General features: G+C 50.4%; 1 protein-coding gene across 1 annotated transcript in view; it reads right to left on the reverse strand.

The window, feature by feature from the left end:
- The window catches only part of KIF26B (kinesin family member 26B), a 457,099-nt gene that overhangs the window by 276,597 nt on the left and 156,346 nt on the right, over nt 1-24,156 (reverse strand). The window contains 1 exon segment of the mRNA XM_032591791.1: nt 8,298-8,834. Within this exon segment, the coding sequence (XP_032447682.1) occupies nt 8,298-8,834 (537 nt within the window).

Raw genomic sequence — 24,156 nt, forward strand, 5'->3', positions numbered from 1 at the left:
CGCCCCATGCCCACCACCTCCCTCTGGGGCCTAGAAATATTGCTGAAGAAAAAGAAAAAAACAGGGCGCCTGGGTGGCTCAGTTGGTTAAGTGTCCAACTTCGGCCCAGGTCACGATCTGTGGTTCGTGAGTTCGAGCCCCGTGTCAGGCTCTGGGCTGCCAGCTCGGAGCCTGGAACCTGCTTCAGATTCTGTGTCTCCCTCTCTCTCTGCCCCTCCCCCCACTTGCGCGCTCTCTCTCTCTCTCTCTCTCTCTCTCTCTCTCTCGCAAACATTAAATATATATATATATATATATATATATATATATATATATATGGACCATCCCACCACGTTAACCCCAGCCACCAGTTTGGTCAGCAGAAAAGGAAGGGACCTCCCGCCCCCCAGCACCGGCCAGGTGAGGTCTCCCCCCCAAGGGTAACGTTCCCCAAAGTGCTATTTACATTTGCCCCTGTGTCTGGGCAGCGCAAACGGACGCTGAAGGTATTTTATAAGCTCAGAAGAGGAAGCTGTTACTCCACAAAAAGCCCACACCTGTAAGTTGGTCACTCGACCTTGTCTGTCTGAGCAGCTGCTTCATTTTGTCCCCCTGCGTCTGTGTAAGGGTGTCTGTGGGTACGATGTCTCCCTGCCTCTCTCTGCTTTACCCTTTGTGCCCTTCCCCCTCCCCGTTCTCTCTCTCCAAAGGACGAGAACGGGACTCCTTCACCGCTGGCCACCGTAAACTTGTGCCCCTGCTCCTGTTTCCGAAGTGGCTCAACCGGAAAGGCTCCCCATACCCCCAGCCCTGCCTTCACCTTTCGCCCATCTTTCCACCTGTCACCTGTCTGTAGTGGGCCGAATCGCGGCGCCCCTGAATGCACTCGCAGCTCGGGCCCTGTGACATGATTTGGAATTGGGTCTTTGTAGACGTAGTTGGTGAAGGATGGAGATGAGGTCTTCCCGGATTAGGGTGGACCCTTAATCCAGTGACTGGTGTCCTTACAATACAAGGAGAGGACGGAGAGAGACCCCGGAGGAGGCGTCCGCGGAAGGCAGAGGTTGGGACTGTTGTGAAGCAGCCGCAAGGCCCTGTGGCCAGCAGGACGCTGGAAGGGACAAGGAAGGATTCCCCTCTAGAGTCTTCAGAGGGAGCACGGCCCCACCTTGATCTGGGACCCCTAGGCTCCCGAGCTGTGAGCGAATACGTTTTTGTTGATCGAAGCCGCCTAGTTTGTGCTAATTTGTTATGGTGGCTTTAGAAACAAATATACTATCTGTCTGCAATCTGTCATCTGTCACCTTTGTTCTCTTCCCTGGACTTGACACCGTTGCCAGGTAAACTCTTCTTTAAAGCTGTGGTTCTTGACCCTGGCAGTTCAAACTGCCAGGCCTGGGTCCCACCCCCAGATTTTCTGATACACTCGGTGTGGGGTGTGGCTCAGGCAGTGGTAGTTCCTTAAAGCTCTCAAGTGATTCTAGCGGGCGGTTAAAAATTCCTGCTGCTGAGGGGCACCTGGGTGGCTCAGCAGGTTAAGCGTCGCACTTGCTCAGGTCACGATCTCACGGTTTGTGGGTTTGAGCCCCACATCGGGCTCTGTGCTGACAGCTCGGAGTCCGGGGCCGGCTTCGAATTTCTGTGTCTCCTTTTCTCTCTAACCCTCCCCCACTCACACAAGCTCCATCTCTCTCAAAAATAAATAATATACATTTAAAAAATTTTTCAAACAATTCCTGCCGTAGAGCAAGGAAACTTTTTCGTTCCCCTGTTCCGAAATCTCCAACGGCTGTCTTCCCACGAAACGTAAAGAGGATACCAGGGCGCCTGGGTGGCTCAGTCGGTTGAGCGTCTGACTCTCGGTTTCAGCCACGGCACGACCTCACGGTTTGTGAGTTTGAGCCCCGCGTCGGCCCTGTGCTGACGACGCGGAGTCTGCTTGGGATTCTCTCTCGAGACTTCCATGGTGGTAATTACAGTGGCCAATGCAGAGTCACCGTGGTGTGCTGGTTACCAGCAAGCTACAACAAGGGGGAAATCCGAGACCACTAGAGGCCAACCCTGCAGGAGGAGTGACCTCTCATCCTGGGGAAGGCACCCTCAGAAAATCAGCGGACTTGCTGACACACTGTCCGATCCGCAGGGTAATGTCTGGTCGTTCTCGAGCGGCTCCTCGTCCAAAGACCTCACCTCGCTGCTCCCGCCACGCTTCTCAGCTACCAAATGTTTCCCGGGTGCATTAGTTTCCAGTTGCTGCTGAAGCAAATTACCCCAAATTGAGCAGCTTAGAGTAACACAGATTTATGCTCCATTTTCTGTTCGCTGACGTTCTGGAGGTCGGGCGTCTGGAATGGGTCTGCCGGGCTGGCTCTTTCTGGAAGCTCTAGGAGAGGATTCCTCGCCTTTGCCAGCTTTTAGAAGCTGGCTTTGCTCGTGGCTTGCGGCCCCTTCCTCTACCTCCAAAGCCCTTCTCTCCTCTCTGACCTCTGCTTCTGTCCCTACATCGCCTCTGCCTCTGACGGTCCTTCCTGTCTCCTTCTTATAAGGGCCTCTGTGATTATGCTGGCCCCATCCAGATAATCCAGGGTGATCTCCCCCCGAATCCTCAGCTGAATCATATCTGCCAAGCCCCTTTTACTGTGTAAGGAAACATATCCACAGGCTTCCTTTTCCAGGCATTAGGATATGAACATCTTTGGGGCAGGGGGCCTATTCAGCCTACCACACCAAGGGAGAGAGTATTTTTGAAATTTCCTGCTGCAGTTGGGGTGTTTGCTTCAGACCGCAGCCCTGCCCACATCCCTAAGATACGACGACCCTTCTGGAATTTCACCCTGAGCACCGTATCCTCCAGAGACGCTCTGCCCATGACTGAATATACAATCTACTTCCTTTCCTTGTGTTCCCAGTTTGTCAAAAAGCATAAAGGTAAATAATACTCCTCTGATCATCTATAAATAGGTGGGAAACAAAAACCCATCATGTTAAAAATAAGTGGTTTTGATGTTGTCATTTGTCAAATGGTGACATTATGCCGTCGCCCTGGCTCAGCAGAAGCAGCAGCAAACACAGGGCAGGAAGCTGACACCGGGGCTGGCCCGAGAAGGGCACTGTGCATATGTTAGGGGACAAGTTGTCCGAGTGAAGAACATGAATGAGAGTCTTCTGCTCCCCCAGGGGCTGCAAACACCTGTCCCCGCTCCTGCCTAGAAAGTAGCTCAGCAGGAAGGAGCACATGCACACCCCGTCCCTCGAGCTCGGCTACCCTAGAACACGTGCTTCTGGTGTCCACAAAGCCATCGTAAGTCATAAGCAAAGGCTCTGAGTATGGGCGCACTAGCGAGCAGAATCTTCCTCCCCTCCTCTTGCAGAGGCGCTCGGAAATCCTCCGTCAAAAGGACCAGCAGCACGTCCTCCCAAGTTTGTCTGACCTCTCAAGAGCAAGTTGAGGTACCGCACGAGCCTCGTGGCTTAGCGAGCCTTGACTCGCTCGTAGGCTGCTGGAGCTACCGCAGTCCTCTTGCCCGCAACCTAAAATGTCAACTCCAAAAACACCTGTGACTTACTAGGCACAGTCGTCTTCTGGAAACAGACAATCCCACGCCGACTTCAGCCATAGTTCCGTCTACCACGGTCTCTGGCGTGGATTCCAATGGATGCTTTTTGAGAAAGCAGGATAATTTTTACACCAGAGACGTTTTCCTTTAACCCAAGGAATGCACACTCAATACTCTATCACGTTAATGATCCATTATGGATTTACGATTCGTGAATTAATCTAACATCATCTTACATTGTCTTGACATGTTGACTTTATTGAAGTCCTAGGAAATAAAGTTCTCCTATCCCTTCAAGTGCCCCTGTATTGAGTGTGACATCAAATGCCACCCGGATTCTTTGCGTTGCGCCCAAGGATCTACTGAGTATCGTTAAGATGCTTCAGGTTGAAGATACTTCAGGTTAAACGTAAGCTTGGTGCCCATAAACTGGTGGTTTCTACCAAAACTCCTGGGGTCTCAAGAGGTCCTTTGGCCTGGAATGTTTTCCTGAACCTAGGGCCAGACATGAGAAACACCTTTAGTGTTTCCCTGAGATTGGCATTGTCTCTAAGGAGCAGACACTTTTGCACGGGTTAGCTGCTGTGAGCGACATAAGAATAAAAGGCATCGGGTTCTCAACGGGTTTGTAATCTAGCAAGAGAGATCAAACTAAGATTTAGGAAAGAGTGAACACAAAAAACTTCCTACCTCCCAGCCTCAGGCTTCTCTTCTGGCAAATGAGGGGATTCAAATAGATCCCTAATAATTGCATCCCTGCCCCAGAGCTTATAAAATGTTTTCATATTTTTCTTGACTCTTGTCCAACAACCTCACAACGTCGGGATTCCATAGGTGAGGAAAGGGACTAAGACGTTAAGCTACTCAACTGAGGTTCACCAACGGGTGGCGCCATGGACTTGACCCAGGTAGGAAGGTCTCCAATTCTCCCACGGTGATGCAAAAGACAGTGAACCACTCTAGGGAACTGGATTCTGTGATTCTGGATTGGAATCACAACATTCTGTTGATTCTGAGTGCTGTGTGTGCAGTGTTCCCTGCGGGTGTTTACTATAATGACTAGAAATCATGCAAAAGCAGCTGCCTTTCAAAAAGATGGAATCAGGGGCACCTGGGTGGCTCAGTCGGGTGAGCGTCTGACTTCCGCTCAGGTCATGACCTCATGGTAACCAGAGTTCGAGCCCCGCGTCGGGCTCTGTGCTGACGGCTCGGAGCCTGGAGCCTGCTTCCGATCCTGTGTCTCCCTCTCTCTCTGCCCCTCCCCCACTCGCCCTCTCTCTCTCAAAAATAAATGGTAAACATTAAAAAAGAAGACAAAACAAATAAAATGGATTTACTCCAAGGGATTATTCAACTTAGAAAAAAAAAAAAGATGGAATTAACCTGTGGTTGACTACAAGGAACTAACCCAGACATGTCTTTTCAAAGTCAAAATCCATGTGGTCCAAGGAAGGTTCTAGAGTACTTTCTGCTTTCCATGTACGTATACAGATTGGGCTAATCGCCTACAAGCCAATAGCAGAAGGTCTTTCTGTGAAAGACAACTGGAGATTGTTGCGCTTTGGTGTGGGTAACGGGGGGCTTGAGGAATGTGAGGGACCTTCCTATCACCCATGTGAAGGTTTCACCCTGTCAGTGTTGGAAAGCCTGTCCTCATCTTGGTCATCCTCCCTGCACTTAAATGGGAGAAGGACAACGTCCTCTTCTCCCACGTTTCTGCAGGCTCCAGGTTTCAGCAGCAACAAAGTCTAGATGCTTCTCTGCTCAGCGAACAGCCCTGGCACCGGTCCAGAGGGCTACCTGCTCTGTGCGGAGGGAAGCAGGAGCGTGGGTGGGCAGGAAAAGCGAGGTCAGCTTTCAGAACAGTCAGCCGTGTCTGCTGAGCTGGCTATCCTGTGAGCTGCAGAATATTTATGGCAGGGAGATGTCCGTAATGGGAGACACTCAGTCTGGCCAGACGCCGATCGCCTAGCCCAGGGCATCAGGATGACACGGTCATGACACGGGGGCACCGATTCACAGCCAGGCACCAAATCTCTTCATCCCAGACAGATTCCCTTTGATCCCTTTATCGACTAGGCCGAAATGCACGAATTAGCCTGTTCTGGAGTCAGAAAGAAGCATTCGAATTTACCCAGGAAATTCTCAAGTCGGTGGCTTGTGTGAATCATCCTTGCATCGGCCTCGCCCACGGGCTGCACTGTGAGCCCTCCTGTGCGCTCTCTCACCCCCGCACTCACCTCCCCGGCTGACACTGGGTGGTTCACCCGCCCGACCCCGTAAAGACCACGGGACCGGAACCTGGGGTTCTAGCCCAACGTGGGAGCCCCACCGACACCTAGCACAGTGTCCAGCACTTGGTTAGAGCTTAATAAACATCTGTGATGGGGCAGGACATTCTTTTTCAGCAGACACGGAAGAGGAGGAGCAACACTAATCAGGCACAAGTAAAAAAAAAAAAAAAAAAATCATCAAATATCCTTAATCTTGCTTTCAAGCAGCATCTTTACCCTGCCCACCCACCCCATACACACTTTCCTAACACTTTGACTATTTTCTAGGAAAGCACCAAGGCCCAATCCCTCATCCTTGCTCATTAGTGCTGTGCAGCAGCTGAATCTTCTAACTAGCACCTGATATATGTCACAAGTGCTCTGGGGCCCAGGAAGGTGTAACATGAGTCGTCTGTGTAACATGAGTACGTGCCTCACACAACTCAGGGTGTGTTGAAAATACGACCCGAGTACAAGAATGTGCACCCGAGCATTTTATTTATAGTAGCGAAAACTGAAACTCTAATAATTGGTGCTTGGGTATATAAATTAGGCCACACTCAGATAATGGATCATATTTATATAATGGCATACTATGCTACCATTAAGGATCCTATTCTAGAAAAAAATATATAATGGCACGGGAAAATGCACCCAGCAATATTAAGCGGAAAGCAGATCACAGAATTAAACATAATCACAATTGTATAAATTGGGCTTGTATAAAATCCTGGGAGGAAACATACCCAACAGGTATAGAGTCCATTTCTGGGTGATGTTGATTTTTAGTCTTATTTATACTTGTTTGTATTTTTTGTATGTTGTTTTATAGGAAACATAATACTTTTTTATTAGTTTTCAACATAATATATTTAAAATCTCTAACAGAAAAGGTATGTTACTCAACAGCGGAAAGAGGCTATTCTGTTCCCGCCTTCCATGGTTATGTTCAAGCGTTAGATGATAAAGCCCCATCCAGGGGGCCGCTGGCTTTTTATACTCACAATCCAGAAAATTCCACCCCAAAGTAAAGTGGCAGGTAGGTCCCTGCAGGTCAACACAGGAGTGATTTTCTTTGGTATGTCGGGTCTGGAAAGGAGCCATATCTGGGAAAGATGTTGACGGGACACTGCTCTGGGGTAAAGCTGGGGGAAAGTTAGAAGTGGCAAGCCAGTGCTGGCTCTGTCCCCAACTGTGTGGCCGCAGGTCATTCGATTTCTCTAAGCATTGTGTTCCCCGTCTATAAAAGGAAGATCTAACATCCGTCCTGCCCGCTCACAGGTCTACTGTGAGGTTAAATAAAATGATGTGCGCCCCATATTTTGCAAACTACAAAGCACCCAGTAAATGGCAGTCTGGCGATCCAAGAATGCTAACTTCTTGAGATAAGGATCCAGGCTCCCCTCTTTCCTTCAAGATATCAAGACAAGCCATCTATACTCCCTCTTCCACTCTAGAAAAGTCACCAGGAATTTGATCAGCCACATTTAACGCATTTTATGTTCCCCCGTACCTTTGCCCCACGTAACAAAACCATACTGTGTTCTCTCAACTTGTTTCTTTTTTTTTCCCCTGGGAACATGGTCAGATTGGCTTTCCCTGCCTCCACTGAGGGAAGGTGAGGCCAAAAGCCTGGATTCTTGCCACTGGAATGTGGACGAAGTTACCTATGTCCCTTCCAGGCTGGGTCCCTCAAGTCCCCCCATGAGATTCTCCACAATCTCTCTCTTCCCTCATTCCTTGGCTGCTTGTACAAGATCTAGTGTCAGACTCTGAGGCCCCTGGAAGATGGTGACATGGAAACGAGTGGAAGGCCAGGCACCAAACACCCGATACAACAGGGCCATGAGTAAGAAATAACCTGGGATCATTCGTTACACCAGTGAGATCTCCTGACTAATACACTCTGTGACCATGGCCACCCCTCCAATCCACAGGGACTTCAATGCTTTCTGCTGCTTGCCACATGACTGATGCAGGGGACACAGAGAACACATATGGCAAACCCAACCCTCATCCAACAGAAAACTCACCCAAGAAAAGTTAAGACAATTTTTTAAGATTCCTTGGCAGATTTAGGACCTGCTCCCTTAATTTCTATAGGGAAACTCGGGAGTATGTGCTAATTTAAACAACTGAAAAAGAAAAAATAAGAAAACGGAAAGACACTTGGTAACCTAATCCCAACCGTATTTAAAGTGAGTTGCAGATAGAAAAGGGTTATGGTCCAACAAGGCAGAAGGGGTTAGGAAGGGAGTCTACACCTTTTTTAGAGGGTCCAGACATTGGAAGCAGAGCGCTACCATGGATCACTGGCCCCTCATATGTTTCATCTTTATTTAGCAATGGCCAGTGGGGGGCCACATGGAAACATTGGGCTCTGAGTTGGGGAGTCCCCAGAAGGAAAAGAGCAAAGACAGGAAGTGCAACCCACTTCTCTGCACGGACCCCAACCAACCCTATTCTAACTTGCCCAGAGGCTACTTACCTGGTATGGGTACAGGGTGACCCCGTTGGTTCTCGACAGGGACCAGGTGCCATCCAGGTACTGGTGAGCCTGAATGGCCACTGAGTTGAGGATGTTCCCATTGCTGGGACTGGTGGCCATCTGAAGGCTGACCTTGGCCTGGTGGGTTGGGGACCCACTCTTCTTCTCGGCCCCGTTGCTGACCCCGAGGCTGTTGGGTTTGCTGCTGTGCTTGTTGGTGACGAAAGCCGTGTAGTTGGGGGAGGCGTAGGAGGCAGGCACAAAGGCCCAATCTCTGGGCTGCTGCAGCCCACCCATGTGCCGGGACCCCACCAGGGTGGGCATGTTGGAGAGGGCTGGGGGCGAGCCGGGCGAGCCATCGTAATGCTCACTGCCAGCTGCCTGTTCCAAGGTCACCACCATCTGGATGGCCTCCTGCTTCAGCTGGTTCAGGTGTGTGGCACAAATGTCACAGCGGTTGTCCTTGTCATTCCATGCCTTCCGGATGGTGTTGGGGACCTGGAGCTTGTCGTGAATCACGGCCGAGAAAGCAGGGTCCTGGAGAGCACACAAGCAAAACAAAACAGGAGAACCTGTAACTCAAGGCTGGCAAGTGCAATTCAGATGTCTGGCTTAGGAGTTAAGCCCTAGATGTATTCAGAGTCTGACTGTCTGATAGACCTCCAACAGACGTGAGCAGCCGGGCTGGCAGAAAAGCCTCTAGTGGACAAATACCTTTGATACATAGGAGATTATTATGGTGGAGACATTAGGAATAATTAAAAAAAAAAAAAGATTTCTAAGCATCCTCCTCACCAGGATGGCCAAAGAACATTCCAGATTCTTCTCCACGTGTCCACTGAAGAATTACAGGGAGTGAGGGGTGAGTGCCGTCAGCCCCGACTGATGCACGTGGTCCCCTGACCCCCCCGCAGGCCATGGAACGCTGGTGATTGATGGAGATTCTATTCTAAGAAAGTCTTGGCCTCATTAGTGCTGTGTGCTTAGTGCCACTGGAAAGAAACCAAACTGAACAGATTCTGGACCAGAAGCCCAGCAGCCCCTGCAGATTCCCCGTTGACCATCTGCTCCGTGGCAAGCTGGATACACGTGTCTGATATCCTCACCAATTCAAAGAAAAATACCTCCATGACAAACAGTCCAAGACACCTGTCCCCACAAGCATCGTCTAAAACTACTATTCAAAACTCTTTAGCTCGGAAACCCTTGCCTAAAAGAAATCAGGGGGTGTCTGGGTGGCTCAGTCGGTTGAGTGTCTGACTCTTGATTGCCACTCAGGTCATGATCTCACGGTTCGTGAGATCGAGCACCACACTGAGCTCTGTGCTGACAGCACGGAGCCTGCTTGGGATTCTCTCTCTCTCCCTCTCCCTCTCCGCCCCTCTCCTACTGGCACACATACACGCTCTCTCTCTCTCTCAAAACAAATAAAAGTTTAAAAGAAATCAGAAAATGAAGTTAATGAGGATGATTTCTTTCATTCACTTTATGTTCATTTTTATAGGAAAACAGGATTTCGCAGAGAAATAAGCATGAGGGCTGTTAACCGTTTACCAGAATATTTGAGTTCTAATTCCAGTTCTGCTACTAACTAGCCGTGTGACTTTGGACAAGCTAATTGGCCTCGCCGAGCCCCTCGTCTGTCACCAGAGGCCATGGCCGATCCTTGCCGTAAGATCCTTCCAGCTCCGTGACTCTGGCCGTGGAGAAATCGGGACAAGAGAGTATGGCACGTGTATATACAGACGGAGCCATATGTCATTTTGGGGGCCTGACTGAACTTTTGAGATCCAAAATTTGCTGCAAATAATTGATGAGGCTCATTTTCCTCTAGGACATTAGAAGAAAAGTCTGCCCTTCTGAAACTTACTGTCTGGTTTCATGGGAAAGGGGGGGGGCCCTCAGGATTGAATGGGGCTTGATGAGCTGTGGGTAAGAGAGGCAGTTTGGGGGGGGGGGGCACCTGGGTGGGCAGGAAGAAAGATCGGCGGTGGGAGAGCTGTTCTTAATTACGATCCGTCTTGATTACGTGCTATAGCGTTTTGTTTTCCCTGTTTAACTACCCTGAATAGCTCCTCAGCAGGCGCTGATTAACTGATTAATAAATCAAGAGGCCCCTTTACACGGCGGCAGGAAGGGGTGGCTCAGGAGGCAGAAACTCAAGACAGTCACCTAAAATGACGGGAAATAATAAGAGGTCAAGGTTGATCGAGTCCGGTTGACAAAGTGCTGCGAGCCGTGTGAGACCTGCCCGGTGGCATCCTTCCCGGTGACAGCTGCTCTGTCCAGAGTCAGATCACAACTCCGAGCATGTGGGACCCCCGGTGGGCTAAAGGACCCCTCAGGGACCATTCTGGAGCAGGCTGTCACTTCGGTGTTCAGATGAGGAAACTGAGCTCCAAAAAGGTTAGTAGCTTGGACTACACCCAGACGTCTCAAACCCTAGGTCGTGCTTTTCAGAGCCGAAGAGTCATATTCATCGATGGACTCATGGGGTTTTGTGCACAGTTTTCGCCTCGCTCATCTAGGCAATAGTCATTTATTCAAAAGAAATTTATTTGAGCCCCCATCTGTGCCCAGACACAGGTTCCCGCTTTTTCATACAACATTACAAAACGAGCATTTTCCCTTATCAGTACATGTCATTTGAAAATGTGATTTTTTTTAATGACCAGGCCGTATTTTATCCTTTCGTTGTTTCGAGGTCATTTATTTATCCCCACGTTCTACTACGTAACCAGAGACAGAGTAAGAAATCAGAGACGGGCATTCAAAAGCAACCCGCAACCCATATAGCTCATGCTTTCAAGACGCCAAACTATTTGGTTTCAGGAAGCCTCAAACGAATGGCTGATTTAGAACGTTTGTGTTAATCCAATCATCAGGAAGAGGCGTCACAGTGAGGAGGCAGATAGAAGTCCGGTCCCATCCGCACTTCTAGATCCCTATAGAATCTAGATTTGAGTCTGACATCTGCAGCTCAGGCGGGGGGTCACATCCATGCTCCAGAAATGGCGTAAGCCTGCTTCTGGGGGTTCCTTTCTCCTTTTCTTCTTGTTTTGTTTTGTTTTTCAATATTTATTTTGAGAGAGAGAGAGAGAGTGTGAGTGTGTGTGTGTGTGTGTGTGTGTGTGTGTGTGTGTGTGCACGCGTGAGCGGGGAGGGACAGAGAGAATCCCAAGCAGGCTCCACGAGGTCAGCACAGAGCCCGATGCGGGGCACGATCTCATGAACCGCGAGATCATGACCCGAGCTCGACAGACCAAGCCACCCAGGTGCCCCTCTTCTTGGTTTTTACTGCCCTCCCTTGAAGCAGTACCTTCTTCACTCAGCTCACTGCTGTTTTGCCGTTCAGCGTCTAACATTTAACAAAGAACGTCTGTTGGCCAGGCCCTGCGCTAGGTTGGGGACCTCAGGATGCGTGAAAACAATTCCTGTCTCCCACAAGTTCACAGTCCAGGGGACCTTCCTGGTTCCTGGATGCCACGACCCTTTGCTGCCACCTCCGGTCCAGGACCAATCAACACACATGGGTCCCACGGAATTTCAGCGCTCCCCACCTGGTTCCAGAGGCGTCAACAAAACCAGCCGTGAATGCTGCAGCAAAGCCCTCTATCAGTACAATGCACATGACCACAGACACCCAGAAGCAGCAAAGAGCCTCTGCTGTCTCCTCCGGAGGAAAGCTGAGATCGACTCTTCAACGAGATACAATTGCTGGCTGATGTCAGAGGCGTTCCCTAAATTAAGCCACCCTTGATCTGAAACCCTATGCGGGTGCTTATCAGCAAAAGGCCTCAGTTAGTTGGGGAGCCTGGGTGGCTCAGTCGCTTAAGCGTCTGACTCTTGATTTTGGCTCAGGTCATGATCTCACAGTTGAGAAATGGAGCCCCACGTTGAGCTCTGTGCTGACAAGCAGGGAGCCTGCTTGAAATTCTCTCTATCTCTGCCCTCCCCCCACCTGTGCTCTCTCTCTCTCAAAATAAATAAGCAAACATTTTTTTTAAAAAGCCCCAATTAGTCAAGACATATAGCTTGTGGAAACTAAAACCCTTTGCAAGGGTTTGTCCGTACGTTATAAATATTTTAGCGCGACTCAAAACTTCAAAGGGGAATGGTCAACAGACACGGCTTTCTGTACGCGCTGGGGAAAAGATGCTGCTCGGGGGAGAGGAGTCCTAAACAGGAAGAAAAGAGAAAAGGAGGCTTCAGAGCCATGGAAGGCTCACACATGCCAATCTCTTCTGTCACGAGCACAAAAAGGTTTGCAGTGGCCCCGGGAGATAGGCTAGGGCAGCGCCCTTGGGGTCAGCTTGCTCCCGAAGAAACCTGGACCCTGGGAAGGAATGAATTAAGCCCCACAGTCTGGCTTGCTGCCTACTCCCTGGGTTTCAAAGACATTCCTACATCTAGTCCTCGTTCACCCTGTGAGCTTGGGAAACAATCGCCTGGGAACAGCAGGAACCCTGCACAAGCTGAATCTCTATCTTGAACGTCCTAATTTTCACTTCAGCACGTACGAAAAGTAGGCTATTGGTATTTGGGCGACATTTGCATCCTCACCTTTGAAGGTGAAGGTTCGGTGCCCCAAACATCCTCATCTCTCAAAAATAGTAACAAAATGATTTCTCCTGCACATCTGCCATGGGGAGGAATTCAAGAAAACACTTGGGCGACTGATAACGTTCCTTAGGAGGAGGAGGGTTAGGGCAAATACGTGCCCAACTTCTCACTGCCAGAAAGGAACACGGAAAACTCTGGAAGATGGTTCTCCAACCCCTTTACAGCTCTACTTCCTCTAGGGGAGTTTTGGGAAAAGGGGCGTCCTAACACATCCCCTAAGCATGTCTTAGACTGATGACTTTCTTAAGGTTGACCTCCCCACTGTCTTCTGGTAGACTGATCTAAAAAATTATGATGAAATCTTCCCCAGGCAATGGCATCCAAGCCCATGGCTTCAATAGCTATCTATATCCTGGTGACTGGGAATTCTCTCTTTTTGTCTCTGCTGGTCTTTCTCCTGAACTCCAAAGCCCTTATATCCCATACCCCCCCTGGAAGACATCACCCCAATAAATACTCTTCAAACTGACAATTCAAACTTAATTTTATTGGCCCTTAAACGTACTCTTATTCCAACAATCACTATCAAAGTTTACATAGCATCCTTATCCATTCAGGCACCCAGGCCAGAAATCTAGAACCTTTCTTGTCTCCCCCTTTCCCCTCCAATCCAACTGCCAAATGTAGATGGTACTTTCTGAGAGCCCTTTATGGTGCCTCTGTTCACGTCCACTGTCGTGATAAAGCTGTAAACACTTCTCACACCACCACGGTCTCCCTGATTCTAGCCTTGACCTCAACCCACCTCCCCCCAAGACGATTTTACTAGAAGGCAGATCCGATGGTGTCATTATCCTGCTATCCTAGACCTGCATTCCAGGAGCGATCTTACTTCTGTAGTTTCTATTTGGAGAACTACTTCTCTGCTAGACTGTCAGGTCCTTGAGGGGAAATACTCTTTCTTTCCATCTTTAATCCCTCCGTGGCTCAAACAGTGCTTACTTCACGGTAAGGGCTGGACAGGTATTTGTGAGTTACGTAAATGAATGAAAAGAATTCAACCAAAGCAAAAACAGTCAAGTAACAAAGTTGAGCTGGGTCCATGCTACGTTTACTTTGTCTAAGTGAGCTAGTTGCCCATTATACCATTATCATGACACAAACCCTTCCAAATCTAAGGTTATTAGAGTTCCCCAACCGTATTTGTTCTAGCTGGCTGAAGAACCTAATGTGTGCCAACCATAACCCAGATGCCGTCCTTCTCTCTGGCTTGTCCTTAAACTATTCGAATATATTCTCCATTCTCTTACCTCAACACAAGATCTATGACTCTTTCTCCTAATTTCCCAGAAAAGTCATGTTTATATGCAAAAGTTTTTGGGTTTGGGGGTTTGTTTTGGGGAGTTTTTGTTTTTGTTTTTGCTTTACCATCAGGCCAACTCACTGGCAACAAGAGAAACCTACCCCGGTACAGGTGGGCTGGACCCCCAGCAAGCAAGCAACATGCTCACTGTCCAAGGACACAGCTGCTAATGAGGGCATAGATCGTGGAGCGAGGGTGGGAACGTGCGAACTACTGCCCAAGCAGGCCATTTGCTCATGGCCCTCCTTCTTCCCGCCCCATTTCATCCTCTGCTCAGCCATAAACACTAATGCCACTTTTGAGGACAAGGTTGTCGTTTTTCTCCGTGTAATTTTAGCCAAAAGGATACTTTGACCGTGTTCCTCCAAAGCCTCTGGGTCTGGGAGGGAGGCAGCAGCTGGAGTCAGTGTCCAGCATGTGTCATACAAATTCCTGTTGATGTTTGCTTCTGGTTTATTATTCTAGAGGCCTCTGGAGACAAGCGCGTCAGGATTGAAGTCGTTCTTCAAAGGCACTTTGTTTCTACTTTGTTCCTAAACTTTCTTCCTCCATAAACGCCATCCCACGAGGCCCAGGATGGCGGGCAGGACTCCGAGAATGCCGTGTTTTGATCCCCACTGCAGGCGGCTTCCCAAAAGATCAATGGAATTCACCTTCACACTCCTTACAATCTTTGCAGCGAACGTCTGCTTTCCCACCTCCTCCCCACCTCCTAACACCTTCCTCAGCAGTGTTCTTTCCTTCTCAAGAATCCCAGTGTTCTGCTTAGCAGTTCTATCCCCAAAGGCAGGTGTCAATGTCAATGCTGCTCTTTTTGGAACGGAAACAGCAAAACGGAAGGTTTGCAAAACAACAGACAGCAGACCTCAGGTGCATCTGAACCAAGACTATGAACTCCCTCCTTCCTGGCTCCACATTCGAATATCTGGACCCAGACGTCTCTCCAAGAAGTGGTATTTTATTTTTGCTTAATTTAATTTAATTTAATTCAACTTTATCTCATCTCATCTCATCTCATCTCATCTCATCTCATCTCATCTTTGCCTCAGTAATTTCAGAAGAAAGAACCAGATGATTTGACCAAACCTTAACTAGCTGTAGGCAAAAGGAAGAACGCCAACAGATCAAGTCCAAGGATGCACGGGAAGTGCCACCTGGCGGACGAAACTTCTTCCTTGGGATGGCATGGTCTCCCATGCTCACCAGCTCCCTGACTTGCACCACTCACTTTCCACGCGTGCCTGACGGCACGGGAAAGATCAAAGAGATGCCTCCGGTCGGTCGTGACGACCCACTGTCCTTCTCCGGTGAGACTCTGCCCAGCCGTCTGGTTGAACCTGCCCAGGGCAACTGACGGACAAACCTCAGTGTCCTTTACTGCTGCGGTTTGCAGAGTCCCCAGACCCACAAGCAAGGCATGGGACCGCCCTGGAGGGAAGCCAGGGAACACATCAGACGGTGACGAGTGATGACGTCTCACTGCCCCTCGTGGTCGAGGGTGACCGCCTTACGGGGGCTGCCGTTCTCACTAGCATCCCTGACCGGTTTCCTCTGCTTGGCACGAGGACACAAGGCTCATTCTGCAAAGTTCGGTGGTTGCACGAGGGAGGGGACAAGAGCGAGTGGAGAGTTGTTGCAAGGGCCCGAACCAAACCACAGAAGCACAGCAGACCCAGCCTGGCTCTGAAATCACAGGCCGGCGTTGGTAACGTGAAACCTCCCTCCGGCCCATCAGGCCGCGTCTGGACCCAAGGCTCATCACCATCATCATCGTCATCATTACTGACCCACCTCGTGCGCCAACCGCGCCCCGCTTCGTAACGACGATCACCCGAGAACACGGATCCCCGCGTGTGAGCAAGAACGCACGGAAACGCATGCCAGGTAATGACCTCCAAGGGACCGAAGAAAATGCCAGAGGAAGAATGTGAACTGTCAGACCAGAGCTGTTCTACAGAAGAGGCCAAATTAACCTGTAATGTAGGGACTGTGCCCAGCCTGAGTTACCCGGCTCTGCGGGGAGAGCAGGGACCCAGCGTGAATGATCGTGTTCCCCACGCGAGGCCGGCGGCGGCAGGATGCAATTCACACGGCTGCTCGCAGCAACGTGCGAAAAAGCCTTGCGGCTGATACGGCCTTTCTGCTTCAAAAGAAGAGGCAGCTTTTTAATTAGAACTTAATATGATTAAGAACAGTTCACGAATTACTTGAGAGAATAGGGGAGGTGTCCCTCCACTACAATCACGCACATTTTCTTTAATGCCCTGTGTCTGACCTTTTCCGACTCAATGGCACTGAGGGTCCCTGTTGATTCTCTTGACAGCGATCGGTTACAAGTGGGAGAGGCTCAGGCCCCCGCTTGACCACTTAGTAGCTATTTCACGGGGAGGCATTTTTTAGCAACTCAGCCAAGCTTCAGTCGCCCTAGATGTGAAAATGGGAATTGATAGGGGTGTCTGGGAGGCTCAGTCAGTTAAGCGTCTGACTCTTGATTTCAGCTCAGCTCATGATCTCACGGTTCGTGGGTTCAAGCCCCACTTCGGGCTCTGCGCTGACAGCGCGGAGCCTGCTTGAGATTCTCTCTCTCCCCTTCTCCGCCCCTCCCCTGCTCATGCTCCAGTATGCACACACATGCATACCCTGTCTCAAAATAAACAAGTAAATGTTAAAAAAAAAAAAAGTTGATGATTTAAGAAAAAAGGAAACGGGAATTTTATCGAGTGAGGACTGGATGTAACGTGGTCGCACAGTCCCTGTCCTTGGGAAATGCTAAGGAAAGGTAGCAATTAGTGTCAGGGTCACACTTCTCAGTATCTAACACCGCACCTTGTGGATATGAATTCGGTCCGTCCGATGATGATGGCAACGATGGTGACAAGGATCCTAGGGCGTGCTTGTGTCCAGGAGGAGTTAGCAAACACTCTGGGCATTAAGAGGCGAGGAGACGATAAAGATGAGACCATATGGTCTTCCGTTAACATCCTTCCCATTACGGTAAGTCAAGGTCCTCTTCAAAGAAACCAAAGTAAGAATGGATCCGTAGAATTCCTGAGCGCGACCGTGTGGCTCACAGCCTTCTCTGTGCTCAGAGGTGCACTAATCGGAGTCGCTCCTTTTCACGGAACTGAGAAGACAATGCTTCTCAACTGAGAAGCATTTCTCAGTCTCTCTATTTCTCCCCAGGAGTGAGCAGTTGTGCAAAGGCGCCCTGCTGGATGGTCAGGTAGAATCCCAGAGCCGCCAACCAGCAAGTGTCTCCGAGGGGTTTCCAACCTCTCTGCCCAGGAGGCGGAAAAAGAAAGATGATTTCATCTTAGCCGCTTAACTACCTTCAAACCTGAAAATCCTGCCCTCCGGTCCACCCCCTGGTCCTGGAGAGGAGGACCCGTTCACAAGCAGATCAAGTCCTCAGGATGGGGGAGGGCAGGAGATACTCGCTGAAAACCTATTTAAGTGTTTCCCTGAACTTCAAAGTTCTCCTTCAACCTGACACAAGACTAGAGGGCAGGCTTCAAAACTATGAGGCACTAATCAAGAGTCTACTGTAACATGCTAAAGTTCTACCTTTGAATTATTAAAGTCTATCTAGATTAGATGTATTTTTTCAATTTTTTTAACATTTATTTATTTTTGAAAGACAGAGAGAGAGCACTGGTGGGAGAGGGGCAGAGAGCGAGAGGGAGACACAGAATTCGAAGCAGGCTCCCGGCTCCGAGCTGTCGGCGCAGAGCCCGACGCGGGGCTCGAACCCACGAACCGCGAGATCGTGACCTGAGCCAGAGTTGGACGCTTAACCGACTGAGCCACCCAGGTGCCCCTAGATTAGATGTATTTTTATATGCGGGCTATAATGTACTATCAGGTGGCAATGGATTTTTTTTTCAATCTCTAAGTAGTTGTATTAGTTTAATGATGTTAAGGAGTCTGTTAATTATCTAATTATGAAATTGCCTGATGCTTCTTTTTCCTTTAATGAACTATGTATGCATGAAAGACTGCAGTAATGTACTTGGCTATGTTTTTTTGGACTCACTACAAAAAGATAAAGTACCTAAAATTTGAGCTTGGCGTTGCTGGGTTTTGGGTTTTTTTTTTTAATGTTTTTATTTATTTTTGAGAGAGAGAGAGAGAGAGAGCATGAGCAGGGGAGAGGCAGAGAGAGACGGAGACACAGAATCCAAAGCAGGCTCCAGGCTCCGAGCTGTCAGCACAGAGCCTGACGCGGGGCTTGAACCCTCAAACTGTGAAATCATGACCTGAGCTGAAGTCGGACACTTAACCTACTGAGCCACCGAGGCGCTCCTCTGGTTTTTTTAAAAGATGAAATTTTAGCAGACAAACTCTGTTTCTTCTATACCCTAAAACACACTTAAATACCTCTGCTCGTCCCCCTGTGACCTAACCCGTGTGACCCAGTGTTTCCGACCCCATGTAATCTGGTTCCAGCTGTCTTGTCAGACGTCTCTCTCAGGGGACCTCGTATGACTCTCCTGTATAGTCAGGGTGGGCTTCTTCTGTCCGGAGGAAGCCCCTGCATTTCCCTGCCTCTGTGCCTTTGCTCAAGTCTCTGTCCTCGTGATAATTCCCGCCCTGCCTCATAAACCACGAGAAAACTTTCGGGGGTGACGGAGATGTTCACTATTGTGGTAGTGGTCTTGTGGGTACATGCATATGACCAAAGGTATCAACTTGTATATTTAAGATGTATACAGATTACCGAATGCCAATTATATACCCCTGGAACTAAAAAACAAAAACAAAAACAAAACAACAACAACAACAACAAAACCTTGTTCATCCATCTTAAGGCCCAACTTGGGCACGAAGTCTGACTCTCAGAAGGGATGTCTTCCTCCGCTGACTTTTAGCACACTTCTCTGATCCGAGTTAATCATATCACTTAGCAAATACTTCCTTGTTAGTTACAGTGGTACATGTTCTATCTCCACAATCACGGTAAATGCCGAGGGGGCAGAAACCATGCCATAATTTCAACCGTAATGATAACTTCTACCCTGCTCCCCCCCCCCCACCCCCCAGAGTCTACTCAAGACAGCAGCCAGGGTGATCCTTCTAAGTCTGCAATCTGAGGCTGACATTCCTCGACTTAAAATCCTCCCCGGCCCACCTGAGTCAAGTCACAGTCCGCAGGACCGGGTCTCCTGCTCCCTCCCCACCCCCAGTCCTACGACTTGCTCCCTGACTCACTCCGCTCTGCCACAGGAGCCCCCCTGCTGTCCCTGGATCACACCAGGAATGTTCACTCTGCCTCGGTGACTCTATGCTTGCTCTCCCTTGTGCACGGAGAACTCGCTCCTATCGGTATCTACCTGACTGTCGCTCACCACCTTCAAGGTGTTCAAATGTCACCTTGCAGAGGAGGTCCTCTCTGAGCACCTGATTACACCTGCAAACCACCCCCAGCACTCCCTAACCCCCTTCTCTGCTCTCTCGTTACAGCACTACCACCTTCTAACATACTACTCTGTTATGGAGCCTCTTCTTTGTCTCCTCCTGCGAGATATCAACTGGGTGAGCACAGGGACATGTGTCTATGTTGTTCACTGCATCACCCCGATGCCTAGGACAATGTCTGAAGTATAGTATAGGCACTCAGAAAGTGTTTGCTGAATGAATGAATGAAGGAATGAATGAATCCATCTTCAGGATAAGGCATTTCTACATTTAAGAACTTCATCTTTCTTATGGACTTTTATGACTTTCTGCTTTGTACTCAAGTTGTCGTTTTCTTCTTTATACTAGATTTTAGTGTCCTCAGGGGACTGGCAAAGCTGGTTTGCTTTGACATCCCTGCCTCTCAAGGCGTTACCTCCAGACCACCCCCCTGCAGCAGAATCACCTGGGAAGCTATACCATGCAGACCCCGGGGCCGCTCTCAGATGCTCTGTACCCTGTATCAGAATCTCTGGGGAGTAGGGCTCTGGAATGTGCATTTCAGCAAGCATCCCAGGTGATTCTGTGCCACACTGTCCAGAAGGGATGGGAACGGAGACTGAGCTAGAGAAGGGAGAAGGAACAGGTGGGAAGGGACCTCTCCCCTCCCTTCCGAGCACCTACCCCCACTGTGGCCCCGACAGGGGAGCTCTCCACCCCACCCAACGAACTGCGACGTCTCTGCAAACCTCGGTGCTGGGGACTGCTTGTCTTGTCATCATCCAAGACAATAATATATGGCTCGTGGGACACAGCCCAGAGACTACGGGTATAAGGCGAATGTCTCTTCACTAAATCCTCTCCCTGCTCTGGTGGCTCTCAACCCCTGGTGATTTTGACCCCTGGAGGACATTCGGAAATCCCCGGAGACAGTCACAATTGTCACAACTGGGAGGCGGCTACTGACATCGAGTGGGTAGAGGCCAGACACGCCGCTAAGTATCTTACACAGGAAAAGACTCCCAGACCAAAGAATGGCCCAGTCCCCGTGTCGTCTGGGGTTGAAAGCAGGGCCTGAGCCCTCTCCCGACTCCTTGTCACCCACTGTCCTAGAACGGATGCAGGACACAGAGGCAGGTGCTCCAAATCCAGAAGCGAATCCAGCTCCTCTCCCCCAGACTCACTGCAGTGTGGAGATACCGGATTCCAAACAGCACAATCTCTTTGTATTGTGACCGTTGGCTTGTGGCCGACCGTCCTGCTGGGCCGTGGGTGTGGGGGAGCTGCTGTGGGTGGGCACAGACCCCCGCACGCGCCCGTGGGGCACAGGTCCCCAGCCTCGCATCCCCTTCTGTCTGGACACACGTGCTATCGCCCCCCTCCCCCACTTCTGCTGATGGTGCCACCTGCTGTCTACACGAGCGCGGCAGGGCAGGGCTGATGTGGGACCCGATCTCGTCCGCATGACCCCGTTCAGCTGGCCCGCAGCTCCAGCGACCGCTCACACAGCCTGTCATTTCCATCTGTGCTGCCCGGCCTGGGCCGGAGAGGGCACGGCCGAGGCTGCTGTCGCTATGAAGTCACTTCGAGCCTCCAACCGGATGTCACATCACCGTAACTTCACAGTTTCGAAGTTATGGGACACGGAAAGCCAACGGCGTGACAGGAAGCATTATTCCTCCGGGAGGTGACTCGATGCGATGACAGAGAAGACCAGAGAGGTCCCTGTTGCAGCAGAACCCACATTTACGTGGCGCAGACGACGTGCCAGGCTCTGCGCTGGCGAGGTTTGTCGAGGGAGGTCACAGAGGCTTTGGCCCTAAGTGCCCCTCGCTGGAGTAGACCCCGCGAGGCACCCTTGTGTCCACTCATGGTGCAGGGAGGTGACGTGACACGCCCCTGGGGCAAAGGAAATGCCGAGAGCCCTGGACAAACCGACGAGTCCGAGGTCTAGTTGCGGAGTATCGGCTTGCGGGCCCAGAACTTACGCAGCCATCGTTAGACCTCTGCCTGCGCATTTGGGGTGGGACGGAGGAGCCCCGGGATCGTCATGCAAGACTTCCTATCCTCCCTTCTCCCACGAGGATCGATGCTGAAAAGGTCTGAAAACCCACTGAGCTGAGCCAAGCGTCACCGAAACAGCCCCGACCATGGCGGGAAGGCAGCGGTGAGGCGCAGGAGGGGCAAGAAGCCCTCATGGGGGGGGGGGGGGGGTCGCCCCACCTCTCCTCTCCGTGACCGTCAGACAGTCAGCCGCCACCGTCGGCTCACACTCCCGCCTCGTGACCCTGACCAGGGGTCACGGGGGGCGGGGCAGGCCACATCTCCGGCGTGGCCGTGGGCACGTGCGCCGGTCTGGCGTCTGCGCTCCTGTGTGCCACCCCCACACCCCAACAGAGGGCGCCCTCCCCCGCGGCTACCGTCTTCACCGGGGCCTCAGGGCCCCTCCCCCTCCCCCCCCCCCCCCAGCAAAAGCTGAAGCTGTCTGTCGGAATGACCCCCTCGCTGGCTCAACCAGAAGCCCGAGGTCATCTGGGGGGTGGGGGGGGCGGACCGGGACCACCCTCGGGGCATCCGTCCCTTCTAGACACAGAGCCTCGAACCTGACAGCGCACTTGCTCTTGCGGCTACACCGTTACTCATTCATTTCCCTTCGTGGTTCTTAAATGTTTGTTTACGTTTGAGAGAGGGAGGGAATCCCAAGCGGGCTCCGCGCGGTCAGCACAGAGCCGGACGCGGGGCTCGAACTCACGAGCCGGGAGATCGTGCCCTGAGCCGAAGCGGGACGCCTAACAAACTGAGCCCCCCCAGGCGCCCCTGTCTTCATAGTTCTAAGGGCTTTTTGACCAACAAGCCCCAATAAAAGGTAGACGTGACTTGGCCAATTCATGCACGTTGTCCACCTGCATACGCCGTGTAAGAAACGGAAAACAGCACCAACTCTACCCCCAGCACCTCTGAGGCGCTCGTCGCAAGATAAAGAGGTAGGAAGAGCACAGACCTGAATGCATTCCGGGCGGGAGAGGCCACGCTTCTCGCTGTCCCCACAGCACACCCCCCCCCCCCACGCGCGCGCACACACACGCACACACACATGCACACACACATGCACACACACCACACGCACTCCAACACGCACCCCCACTGATTACACACTCACACACATATATACTCATACTACATACACCTACGCACACACCACACACACACCCCAAACACATACACGCCTACCACACATACGTATACACCACATACACATTCACACTCACACTCATAAAATAGATCTCAGTTTTGATTTTGGTTACAGATTCCAACACGACTCGAGGACCTTTTAATAAACATGATGCGTGGGGCACCTGGGTGGCGCAGTCGGTTAAGCGTCCGACTTCAGCCAGGTCACGATCTCGCGGTCCGTGTGTTGGAGCCCCGCGTCAGGCTCTGGGCTGATGGCTCAGAGCCTGGAGCCTGTTTCCGATTCTGTGTCTCCCTCTCTCTCTGCCCCTCCCCCGTTCATGCTCTGTCTCTCTCTGTCCCAAAAAAATAAATAAACGTTGAAAAAAAAAATAAACATGATGCGAACCGGATTCAGACCTTCCATATCGATAGGGAGTTAGAGGAAACGAGAGATTTAGGCATATCCTCCACAACATACACGGCCACATATTAAACCTCTTTAACACACGGTGCTTTCCGGTACAAATACAGACACGTAGGTTTTTGCCCAGCTTATCTATTCATTCAAAATATTCACTCTTTTCTCATCTCTTCACTCACTAATTTCATTCGTTTATCAAACCTTTACCAAGCACCTCATGGCATCAGGTTCTTTGCTAAGTACTGGAAACGAAACCTGGGCCCAACCCTTGTAGAATGTTACGAAACACATTGTAATCAAAGATTCAAGTACACAGGGCTTCCTCTTTGTCTGGGGAGGTGATGAAGCAGTTAGCGGGATGAATGGAGCGCTGAACTTGAGTGGTGAGTATCTGTTAGCCCAAGCTCCACCATCAACTAGTTTCACAGTCTTGGCCAAACCTCCCAGTATTAGTTTTCTCGTCAGCCACGCGAGGGTAACACTCATCTTTAGAACTGATGGAAGGAATAAATGGAATCACAGACACAAAGGGACTTTGTTATGACTGCGACGAGTCCTTCATCTATTTAGACCTGAAGAACAATCAGGGCATAAGCCACATCCTGTTCAGTGCACGTACCCGTCTGCAGTGAGGGAGCTTACGACCCAAGTGCCGAAAGGCCGAACGGCCCCCAAACTACAAAAACGCTCATTCAAAGGGCTACCTGCACCCCTCTGTTTACTGCAGCATTACTTACAATAACCAAAGCAGCCCAAGTGTCCATGGATAGAGCAATGGAGGAAGAAGATTTGGTGCATATATACAGAGAAATAAAATCTTGCCATCTGCTACAACATGGATGGAGCTAGAGAGTGTAACGCTCAGTGAAAGAAGTCAGAGAAAGACCAACACTGCGTGATTTCACTCATGTGTAGTATTTAAGAAACAAAACAAATGAACAAAG

This window comes from Lynx canadensis, chromosome F1 (assembly GCF_007474595.2).
Source record: "Lynx canadensis isolate LIC74 chromosome F1, mLynCan4.pri.v2, whole genome shotgun sequence".
NCBI classification, from domain to species: domain Eukaryota; kingdom Metazoa; phylum Chordata; class Mammalia; order Carnivora; family Felidae; genus Lynx; species Lynx canadensis.